This window comes from Elephantulus edwardii, unplaced genomic scaffold (genome assembly GCF_000299155.1).
Source record: "Elephantulus edwardii isolate Elephantulus edwardi_28Jun2011 unplaced genomic scaffold, EleEdw1.0 scaffold00094, whole genome shotgun sequence".
In the NCBI taxonomy this organism is placed as follows: domain Eukaryota; kingdom Metazoa; phylum Chordata; class Mammalia; order Macroscelidea; family Macroscelididae; genus Elephantulus; species Elephantulus edwardii.
The window spans coordinates 4,442,938-4,455,321 of NW_006399844.1; the positions used below are offsets into that span (position 1 = coordinate 4,442,938).

The 12,384-nt window shown below is 34.7% G+C and overlaps 1 protein-coding gene across 3 annotated transcripts in view; it reads right to left on the reverse strand.

The window, feature by feature from the left end:
* Window positions 1–2,520: 2,520 nt before the first annotated feature.
* ZNF207 (zinc finger protein 207) overlaps window positions 2,521–12,384 on the reverse strand; it is a 27,825-nt gene continuing 17,961 nt past the window's right edge. The window contains exons 4-12 of one of the 3 annotated variants that reach the window (XM_006890921.1): window positions 10,434–10,601; window positions 10,254–10,329; window positions 9,715–9,762; window positions 8,661–8,731; window positions 6,587–6,744; window positions 5,550–5,642; window positions 4,382–4,624; window positions 3,504–3,663; window positions 3,211–3,371 (exon numbers count right to left, since the gene is read on the reverse strand). In XM_006890921.1, coding sequence (XP_006890983.1) covers window positions 3,211–3,371; window positions 3,504–3,663; window positions 4,382–4,624; window positions 5,550–5,642; window positions 6,587–6,744; window positions 8,661–8,731; window positions 9,715–9,762; window positions 10,254–10,329; window positions 10,434–10,601 — 1,178 coding nt within the window. Of the gene's footprint in view, window positions 3,372–3,503; window positions 3,664–4,381; window positions 4,625–5,549; window positions 5,643–6,586; window positions 6,745–8,660; window positions 8,732–9,714; window positions 9,763–10,253; window positions 10,330–10,433; window positions 10,602–12,384 lie in introns of all 3 variants that reach the window. The other 2 variants (XM_006890922.1, XM_006890923.1) reach the window with 2 other exon arrangements.

Here is a 12,384-nt window from a genome sequence, read left to right on the forward strand (position 1 = left end):
AAGTAAAAATTTGTTAAAGTTCGTAAGTTATGCAAGCTTTATTGAGGCTACTGAGTATTATGCAATACCTAACAAATTATGTAAAATTGTATGAACCAAGTACTCATGGACACCACAGTCAAACATGAATATTAATATAGAGCCATCTCTGCCAAAAAAAAAAATATTCTAAAAATCCTAAGTTTAATTAAATTTAGGGGCCTTCACCAAACTTGCTGCAAGTTTGGGGACATAAATATCCAACAGCCATAAAGCTGTGAAAGCCCCCATAAGGAATAAAATAAATCCCACTTGCCTCAGACTGAACAGGGCAACACTGAGACTCAGCCTCAGCCTGTCCTATGGCAGGGCTATAGGAAGAAAAAAATTTTAATTTTAGAAAAACATTACCCAATTAATTTAAAAGACATGCATTAAAAAAAAATCCCAGTGATCAAGCAATTAAGGAAAAAGAACAGCTTTTAAAATTTTCTCACTGTGTCTACTGATGACATTCTGAGTTTATTTTTTAGTTGAGGATTTCCCCTCCAAATAACAAAAGTTAATTCAGCTGAGTTTAAGTTTCATTTGTAACTTGATCAATGGAATAAGAGTATACCTAAGAGTATTTTCCCAAATCCTGAGGCAAATGTTTAAGGAGATTACAGTACTTAAGTATTCAAATAAAATTGTAATTCCAGCAGCCACTCAAAAGTTGATGTTCATTTGCTGGTCTTAGTACTGTAAACAGAGCAGAGAACAGCTACAATAGAAGCTAGTGCCAGACAAAATGTTTTAAGCTATTTTTCTTTTTCTAAAAAAAGGATAAGTGGACGGATGGCAGGAAAAGCCAAGGTAAAAGGCCAATTAACATTACAAATATACCAAGTCTCAAAACCTGTCTTCAGCAGATGAAGTTGACATCAACTCAACTTCACTTATTAATACAACTTAAAGGGCTAATTATTCACTGTCATTTGTTCCATACTCAATTTAAGTACGTAAGGACCCCAGAAGCAGTTCTTTTTCTAGAAGCTTAATTATGGCCTGATGCATGCACAAATTATATTAAGAAATACCAAATGAGCAGCATCTCTGAGTCACATAACAACAATACATAGCATGTGTATATGTATTTTCTTAAATACCATGATTAACAACCTTGCTTTAACATTAGTCTTCTGCTTAATTTTGCAACAGCTCTACTAATTCTCTACAAGTATGTCAGGAAATCTCAACATTAAATGTATGAGAAACAGTTTGATTTGAGAGCATTTCCTATTTAATCATACTAATTTACTATGCCATTTTTACCTTACAGATGTTTTTTCTTTGGAAGGATGTTTTGCTAAACCTACTGATATGTTATCTATTCAGGTAGACACTCAATGTAGGAAGGAGTTTGGCTGTTGGCAAGAGAAATACTTTCTAGCAGGCACCAGATGGTTCATTTCCAAAGTATGAAACATTTTACATATCCCAGCACATGAAAACAAAAATAAAAAAACCCAAACCACTGGAATAGCAGATTTAAAACAGCACTTAGCTTTATAAAATTATTTTGTTTAAACAAATGACTTGATACTTAAACAAGGATGGACTTTGGTTAACTTCTAAAACCAGAAACAAATTTTTCCCCCCAGAAACAAATTTCTAACAATGTAAAAAAAAAAGAAATGCTTTCCAACAAGCTTAAAGCTTTTAAAAATGAAAATCTTCAGATTTCACTTTATATATATGTATACTTTCCCATAACTGTCATAAAGGAACTACTAAATATTAAAGAAACATCAAAAGTTCTCAGTAATCACCTTTACATAACGATTATGTTTTTGTTTTTTTGGGTTTTTTTTACAATTATGTTTTATAAAGGTCATTCTGATGTAATGACATATAAAAGTAATTCAAGGGAAAAATGGTGCCACAAAAAGGTCAGCTTAATTACGTTAAGCTATAATTAAAGACACTTGTAACAACATGCTAACGTTAAAACTTTCACAAAGGAAAAGTCTAATAGTAAAGCAACTGTGAGACTTAATAACAGAAGGTATGCATCTAATCAAGTAATAAAATCATCCAGTTTTATAAAACGAAATTTTTCATTCACTTTAACAACCTAACTCATGAATATTTAGATTTTTCAATGTTATACTTTATACAACCCTTGTTCACATACTGCATGCACCTAAGCTTCTAGAAGCTTGCACCTGAAAAGCTTCTGAGGTCCACGTAGTACTGAAGCCTCAAAAATAATGAGATGGAAATGGCTAGGTCTGGCACTAGACTCTAATCATCATTTTCATTAAAAGAAAAAAGCCTATTTAAGTTTACATTTTACATGATACCTGGTATGTATGGGTACCACACAGTGTGGCGAAAAAACACTATAAAGGACCTCATGCTCATAATGTAGTCCAATCATATGATCTTATTTTTCTTCCAACTGAGGTATTAACATTTATATATATTGCCCAGTTTACAACATGCAGCTAAGGGAACACTATAATTCAACAGAATTCAATAATGTATCAAAACTGCATTCATTGGTAACTATGAATTTTATTATGTGGACATCTACTGTGGCATGCACCTGTACAAACCTTTCAGGCAGTGGTCCACAGCTGGGTTATGAATAAAAAGGCATAAATTTTTCTTTCATTTTATTACAATGACGTTTTAACAGTACAGAAAAAGTCACATGACTTTGGTGAGTCAGATTTCTTAAACCCTGCAACATGAGGAACTCTAGATACATTAAATATTGTTACACATTCAGACTTCCAATGTACAGGTACTTGGAAATAGTTACAGCCCTCACCAAGCTATGTTGGGGACATAATGTCCAACAGCATCTGAAATGCTGTGAAGGCATAACTTTACAAATAGCAATGTAAGCTTACAGAACTTGCCTTTATTAAGGTGGTATGTTCATGTAATTCCAGCGCCTTCACAATTTAACGAACCAAATTTACTATACTTCACTTCTAAAAACCTAGATGAAACATGAAAAAGAAGCCATACAGTATAAATTGCAACTTCAGGAAATTTCCTGCTTTATTATTCCAAATAATTTTCCCATGAAAAATTCATGTCCAATAGTTCCTGGTATGTGGGAAGATAATGTTTGTTAAAGTCACAATGAAGCCTTAATTGACGGAAGCTTGGCTATATAAACAGCACAAGTTGAGAAAAGGTTTAATCTCCAAACCTATTAGATTAGATGAAGTAAAATCAGTAACGGCCACCTTGCGACATTACAGGAGGTCTCATTCCCATTGGAGGTCGAGGAGGCCCACCTTGGTATGGGGGCACCATTGGTGGTCCTTGCCCATATGGTGGCAAAGCACCAGGAAGGTAACTTGGCATGCCTTGATGATGACCACCATACTGACCTAAAAAACACATTTGAAAAACAAAACAGAATTGGTCTACGTATTATATTTTTAAATGTCTTTTGAAGAATAACTTTTATATCTATACTCAGAAAATCCACTAAATGCAATAAAAATAAAAATAAAAAATACCGTGAGGTGGCATTGGAGGTCTCATTCCTTGTTGCTGTGGGATGCCTGGCTGTGGTGGCATCATACCTCCGATTGGTCCAACAGGTGGATTAACAATTGGAGCCTGTCCTGGCCGAGGAAGATTACGCTGGTATTTAGGTAACTGCGCCCTTCTTTCTTCCTATGAATAAAAATAAATACAATGTTAGACACCTGAACACACAGGTTTTAGGCATAAAAAAGCAGTATCTAAAATCCTAGTTCTAGAATAAGAATGATTTTTTTAAATAGTTATACCAAATTCTCCATAACTTACTTTTGTCCCACAAACGAATCAATATACTTAAAAATCTTAGCTGTCTTAACTCACTCTCTAAATACAAATAAACAAACCACCAACACAAAACCCACCCACCCCCAATTCAGTAATTACTGGGTCAAGTCTGATTCATAGCAAGGTCATGCTTTCCAAAGCAGAACTTAGAAAAGTGCTGTGAATGTTAGTGATACTTCAGAAGTAGATCACAAGGCTTTTCTTCTAAGGTAACAATGACAAACTGACAACCAAGGACTCAATATTAACTCTAGAAATTATAATTTGCTTCATCTAGTGAAGATGGTATTACTCATTAAAATCCTAAATACTAACCATACATCAAAATAAATTCCAACTTACTATCTTTTATAGTCTGAGAGAAAGCAGTTTAAGATCAAAACATACAATACCCAAATTTTAAAAATTTTGTACTTTCTTAAAAACATTAATATTTCAAACCACTTAACTGGTATTAAATCAGATGATACACCATGCATCTGTGTATAAACTAACATTTTTCAACAAGGGATGAGTTGCTATAATGCCCTCCAATCAAACTTGGGGAAAAACAGAAAAAACTTACCAGTGATATATCCTCATCTGGGTGGATCAACTTACTGGTTGCACTGGTAGTTGTAAGTGTAGCAGGCTTACTTGTTATTGAAGCTGCTGGCTTAGCTGCAGTGCTATTTGTTGTACTAGTGGTTGACGCTGTTGACTGAGTATACGCAGGGAATGTAGGCTTGGGGGGCTCTGTAGTTGTTACAGGAGTACTGTTTAAGGGCTTGAAATCTGTACCAACAGGTCCTTGGACAGCTGCCTGAGCCTGTAAAACACAATTCCTCATCAACAAAATGGCGAAGTTGCTGAGCATTATATACCAGTTTAAAGTATTAAAAAATCCAGCATCAACATTAAATAAAGAACATAAACTTTACACAAACTGAAACCATCAACATTCCGTAACTGTCAAATAATTCAAGAATACCCAAAACATGAAAATATGCTGAGTTAAAGTCATATCAACAAGTACTTGCTAGGTATCGTCTACCTCATCACCAAATTTTTCATTTATAAAGCTTTTACTTATGTGTGAATAACACATAATTCCATTTTTATCATTCTACATGAGCTATTTGAAGTTAACTACCAATCAGTTAAAAATAAAGATATTAAAGAATATAAAATGTCTGGATAAACTCCATTACTAAGCACAACATCATTACTATCAATAATGATAAAAAAAGATACATAAAGTATTTTTTAGATGTATTCTTTCAGAATTCTTTAAAATTACTAATTGCTACATGATGATCATGGACTAAAATGTAATTTAGCAGAATCTTTTAAGTTATACCAGAAATATCAAACATCTAAAAACATGTAAACTAGGCCAATTTTAGAACCAAATGCAAAATACTAAATTTTATTATGTTTAATGTGCTGCATTTACTTAAAAAAGTATAAATCAAAATAGATTATTCATGCATTAGGCTAACCATTGGCCACTAATGCATTTTCTGCTTACATGCTTTTAACCCTTTAGAACCGTTAAGTATTTAGGGTACTTTTTGTTTTCTGGAAGCATAAATTCTTATTTACAACAGAAATTAAATTATCAGTTGCTAATTTTACATTTTAAAAATGAAACAAAATGCATTTTGGGCAAGATTTTGTTTTGTTTTAAATAGGGTCCAAAGGGTTAAGTTATAAAGCCATTTAACAATGTTAAACTGCAACTTCCTGCGTACTTGTGCTGTGCTAGGAAACAGAGCTTTAGAAGATGCAGACAGACTTTCTGAATTGGATGAAGCTGTACTTGAGCTTGTTACAGGTGTCCCCATCTGTAGCATAAAAGAAAGGAAAGGATGAAAAGTCTCCAAACAAATGGGTGAAAATAAGCCATGTGGTAGACTTTTTCCCCCTAAAGATTGAATTTTTATAAGTTCGAATTTTAATACACTCAAACTTGATCTACTTAGAGGTGGCAATTAAATGCACTTACAAGAATGATAGTCACAAGTCTCAAAAAAATTTTTTACCATGCCTACTTACTATATAGTTTGCTTTCTAAAACCAAACTATTCTTTTCAAAATTGTTTTGCATTGTGTTACTTCAGTAATTAAAACTAGAATAAAGATGTATTATTAACATTTCAATTCTTTATTAATGACTTCCCAAAGGATCTCTCAAGAAAGTCTTCACCCACATCATTTTAGTAGGTGTTTGAGGGGCGCTTTCAACCATTATGAGTACTATCAACAGAGGCACTGTCACTTGAAAAAGACAATACCAGCTGGAAAACAGAATGTGTGACTAAGTCTGAAGGCCACTGCATGATGTTCTGTCCACTAGAGCCAAAAGTACTGTAGCTTTTTACAGTTAGTACTGCAATACTATAGTTTTTACAGTTCTAAAAGAAAATAACCCAACCAATGACTTGCTACAGTCTTAGTATTTTCAGCTCAAAGATCAACAAATGAAGTATCTCTAAATATTAACATATACATTTAAGTCCACAGAAATTGAACTTTTATGTTTAACAAAGCTAAGGGTAGGAGAGTTTATTACTATGAAAAGGTGATTTATCTTTTGTTTCAGTCTGTAAAAGTTGAGGAAATATATGTGAAAATACATAAACAGACCACTATTTTGTATATTTAATAAATTATATTTAAAAGATTATAGATATACAGAAAAACAGTACTATGACAATGCCAAAGACTTCTGTCAACAACTACCCTTTTATCTTTTCAAATACATACTTAAAAAAAAAATTTATATTACCTGTCCAGCACTCGGGAAAAGAGGCTTAGTAACTGGAGGCTGTGGAGCAGGAACTGTTGCTGTTGGTGCAGGTGGTCTATTAAGAATACCTGGTGCTGATACAGCCTGTGCTTGAGTCATCGGAGGAATTCCAGGACGTGGAACAGGGGGAGGCATACCTGTTAAGAATAAATGTTGGTAACAAGAACTTAGCAGCTGAACATTTAATATTTCCATAAACTTTTTTCCTTTTTTTAATTTTATCTTATTCTGTATATGTACCATCAAATCAGATCTGACTAGTATAGGAGGAGATTGTCCCTCCTTCTCCAGGAAAGCACCTGGTGGATTCAAACCACACACCTCTGGGATTGCAGTACAGATTCTTGTCACTAGGCCACCAGAGTTCCCTTTCCATAAACTTTAAAAGTAGTCTCCTATCAAAAGGTACGCAATAAAAAAAAAAAGTAAGCCATGCCATGAGTTACTAACAACTAACTGCCTGCTCAACAAGCTAATGAAGTCCAGGACCTGAAGCCTTTGTCCCTTGCAACAATGTTCCCTCAAACATTAAAGGGTATCATTGTTTTCTCTTCAGAATTTTAGGAAATGAAAGACATCATATGAGAACCTATATAGTTAGAACATCAATTAAGTTTATGGATATTACTGATTTTGAAAACATTTTGGGACATAACAAAGTTCTACTATACTCTGAAAGATAAAGTAAAATCTCTCAATTTTAGGGTCATTTTGTTCAACCTCCAAACCATGAGGGTCAAGTGGAGGAAAACACAGATGAGCAGGGTGAAACATAAAGAAAAAAAGATGAGGCAAAAGTCCAAGCAAACATTAGTGTGTGCACCCACAAATACAACAGGCTGGAGATAATGATACAAACTTGACCATATGCTCCTATTGAGAACTTCTGACTCAAGGGACCCAGAACCTCCGTTGCCATTCGATTGCCATGAAAACCTCTTAGAGGCACAACTTCTTCCTTTGAAACTAGGCCCTGAACCTGTGATATTCTGGACTAGTACTGCTTAGTTGTGGTTGGATGTAACAAACATAATAAATCATCTCTTCTGCTGTCTTAACTGAAGAATCAAATCTAAAGAAAAATTTTAAAATGTAAAACCTCTGATAGATCTATCTTAACCCATTAAAAAGATTTTTTTTAAGAATTATTTTAAACACATAAAATTTCCTAGAACACGTCGTTAGTAGTCTAAACTTTTCCTAATCAGATTATCAAATAAATTCTCAATCATTATTGTATATTCTTTTAGAGAGTCCTGATGGCCTGGGATAGGGAGTTGCACTAAAAATCCAAAGGCAAATGGTTCAAATCCACCAGCTGCTGTAAGGAGAAAACATGAATAATCTTTCCCTTCCCCATGCAACCCAGTGGAGGGCTGGCTATGAGTGTGGATTCTGACTGGAAGGCAATGAGTTATGTGCCCACTGTCATAGAGTGTACTATTATGGAGGACAGCAGTTACGTCTGCATATAACAAATAGTTGTACTGGCAATGATTTCAATTTAGTAGCTTCTTTACTATTCCTTTACATCAAATATTCTTTTGCAAACTTCTTAAAGTCCTATGGTCACAAATCAAAGTTTACTTAAAATTAATACAAAATATTGTCTATAATATTTCTGATGAATACAAATTATAATTAAGTATGAGTTCCAATATTTAAAATTGTGACTTTTTCAGATTTCTAAGTCACTCTATCATTATTTTTATTGTTTCAAACAATAGTTTGAAATAGTACCATCATCTTTCACAGTAATTTAAAACCTCACCAACCAATGTATAAAATATACTGTACCAATACCTACAAAGAGTTCTGGTGGTCTATGGAGGGAGCAGTACTGAAATCCCAAAGGCATGGGGTTCAAATCTAGCAGCTGTCTCAAGGGAGAACAATGGGCATTCTCCTCTCACACAATTTAATGCCTCTGAAAATCCAGTGGAGGATAAGCTATGGTTTGGGTCTACTAGTACACACCATCACCTAACAAATACACTGTCTAAAAAATGTTAATAAAGTCAGCTAGTCATTAAAAAAAAGAGACATTTCTTACCTGGCGGCATACCAGGCATCAGAGGTGGTATTCCTGGTCCAGGTGGCATCATTCCACCCATTGGCATCATTCTATTAGAAAGCAAATTTTAAGAAGCAATTGTAGTTTAATTAATAGTCTAAATCATTAGAAAATACTTTGGCTAAGGTCTGAAACAATAATGAAAGACTTGCATGTAAGTTCTAATACTAAATTCAATTAAGTGGAAAGACCACATAATACACTGCAACAATTCTATACAAGCCCTCTAAGCCTCAACAAACTCTTTGACAAAAGGGAAAAACAATTAGTCATTGTTTTTTAAAAAAAAAAAATCAGTATTTAATGTCACTGATATTCCATCTTTGGTCTCTATATACACACACACACTTTTTTAAAAAAAAAACAAAACTCAAATACACCTAACAAAGGGGGAAACAAAAACCTTTAAATGTTCTGATTTTTTTTAAAGGAAAATAATAAGTACAGTTTTATTAATAGAAGAACAAGGGTAAACTGACCAAAACTACTGACAGAAAAAAGCCGATCAAAAACGTCTTAACTTTCATTCAGAATAGCTATGTAACACTACCATGATTTGAAAAATTAATCTTTTTAGTTCCTTCCCCTAAAAAGGCTCATCTTCAAATACCAGTGTCTGATGCACATTAAAAAATTTACAAGTTTGTCAATTCTTTGCTTAGGATTTCCCCCAAAAAATTCTACCAATTTTGTCCAAATAAAAAGCAATTATATTCTAGAATAATACCACATGTACTTTGACAAAGTATAATAGCTTGTTGTTAAATACTAATTCTTATTTTAAAGTCCCATTATTTTTGGTAGTTTGGAGAACAGAGCTTTAGGGTTTAAAAATATTCTCTATGAACTATTTATTACAAAAGGTTTTATTTACCTTCTTAAGAGACTTGTGTCAATGAGCTTGACCGTATTTTAAGTTTTAGAGAGGTAGGTTAGAGAATTTCTGAAGTCTACTGAATAGATACCGCTAAACACACACAAAAATGACATTATGATTATACCTCCTGAATTACATTATGAATGAGATGCTTACATGTTTTCACCGCAAAATGACTGGGTGTATTTTCTCTGATGATGCAATCTGTGAAAATGTATGACAAAATCAAAATCTAACTGTGATTTTCAAAATACAGTGGGAAAGTGTATTGTATACCTCTCACATCCAACAATCTTTACGTAAAAGTGATGAGCACAGGACCTCTAATTAATTTTACTTCTTGATGCTTTGACAAATAAAACATTTACAGTGCTTGCTTCTGGTTACTACAAGGTGTCATGAGCAGTTCTGAATCTCAAACTCAAATATACAACCACAACTTTAATTACAGCAAATGTAATTGAAGTAGATGGCTGTCTACATACATCCTAAAACCAAAAAATTCATTATCTTCAGAGGCAAATCTACACATCTTGTATTTATTTTATTAGACTAATTTAAGGCTTATAAACCCAAATCTTTTAGAAGCAAAGCAAACAAAACAAAAAAACACCAAGGTAACAATTAATATAATACCTAGGCTGAAAAATACCATTACAAGGCACAAGTCTCTAACTCAATTAACATTTTCTTACCCAGGTGGCATTCCTGGCATAACTGGTGGCATTCCTGGCATCAGTGGAGGAACACCTGGCATTAATGGAGGTATGCCTAATTAAACAAAGTAGAAGAGTGTTAGAAGAAAAAAGTAATAATTCTTAGACTGTACCAATTAAATTTGAAAACTCTTAAAATCTTTAATAAACTTCTGTTACCCGGTGGCATTCCTGGTGCTCCTGGGACTGGTGGCAGACCTGGCTGTGCCATTGGAGGGATATAACCCTGCTGAGGTTGAACAGGTTGTGGTTGAAAAGAAGTTGAAGCGGCAGAGTCATCGTCATCATATTCATCAGAATCATCTTGTTGCTTCTTTTTTTGAGACTCTGTTAAAATTTTTTTTTTAATTAGTTGGGTGAAGAGAAAGGTATTCTATGATAAAAGGTTGCAAAAACAACATAATTCACTGTAATTAGTTATAAAACAAATTATATATGAAAATGTAATGAAGAAAATCAGAGTGATTCATAACCTCACACTAATTTTAATTTCCTCCATAGATAGTAAAATAGTTTGACATTTAACTTTAAAAATTCCAGTTCAATTATCTAATAAGATTTTTTTTCCTTTAAAAAAAAAGTTTTATACACACACGATGCCCTTTCCATATTTTACAGAAACTGTTTTACTGGGGGTGGGATGGGGTATAAAAATTCTGATTTCTATCTCAAAATATAAACAATGACAAAGAGGCCTGATCTCCTTTCATTTTAGTTGATAACCTAGTCCAACATTATTGAATGTGAACCACTGCAAATGTTGTCAGCAATCTCAAGAAACTCACTCGCCTCACATTCAGATCCCTCTCTCGACTCCTCATTAGAAGCGGCAGGAGTGGGACCAAATTTGGGGGTCAGAAGGGAGATGAAGGGAAGGTGGAGGGAAAAAAAAAAGAGGATGGAGGTGGGGAGTGTGGATGGTGGATGCAGTCAAGATGACCAAGAGGGAAGGAAGGAGAGCCAGCAAGAAAAGTTAAGATGTTCAGGACAAACACAGGGGCACACACTCAGAGGCAAAGACCAAGGGCGTCGACCTCCACCCCATGCAACAGTCACGAGGGACTCTGGGAAGGAACACACATCCCTAAGACATTTCAGTCCTTCTTGTCAGGAAGCAATAGCTGAGGGGCTGGGCCAAGGTCCCTGGGTTCTGCCTTTGGGGCCCATCATCCTTGAGTGAAGGCAGCTTTGATGGCAGCTACGAGTTTCAGGAACTTGCTGTACGTGTCCATGTACCCATCACCTTTCTTCTTGGAGAGGATCAGCTTGCCCCCTACCATAACTTCAAAGAACCCGGTAGCCTGGGGAGTTCCCTCACTGCTGATGTCCAGATGGTCAGGGAACTCTTCCAATTTCTTCTTGAATTCAAGATACTCAGGCCTGATCTATTTATAAAGCTTTCCAAATCAGGTAGGAGAACAAACAGGTTCGTCCTTGAGGATGAGACCAGGTTACTCCTCGGAGGCAAGGATTCTTAAGCTTTATCTGACCTACTTTGGGCATGTTGCAAGTAGGGACCAATCCTTGGAAAGGGACATCATACTCAGGATGGGGAGAGACAGTACGAGAGAGGAAGACCCTCAAAGAGATGGGTTGATTCAGTGACTAGGGTACTAGGGCTAGGTGTGTCAGAGACAAGAAGATTGGCACAGGACAGAACAGTGTTTAGGGCTGTTGTACAAATGGTTGTTAGGACTCGACAGCACATAACAAGATAAAAATATTAAGTAACAGTCCTATTCTTGGTAGTGTATAGCTTCGAATTCCATATAAAACACTAATACAAACAAAATACCTAACCTAATTGGCGGCCAAATAATGTAACACAAAAAGACTACCTTCATTTTCCTTTTCCCCCCCTCAATCATTTATATATTTTGTTTTACAACATTTTCATTACAATTAACACTAATTTTCCACCCCCCATTCTTAGTAACTAACCAACCAAAAGTAACTCTGTATATAAACCTTCCTTTAGCTTTTCTTACTTTCTTGGTTTTCATATTCTTATACACTGGATATGCTCACCAAGTTGTGCCAAGAAATCTGGAGAACAACCACTTGGCCAACTGACTGGAAGAGATCTATATTTGTTCCCATCCCAAAGAAA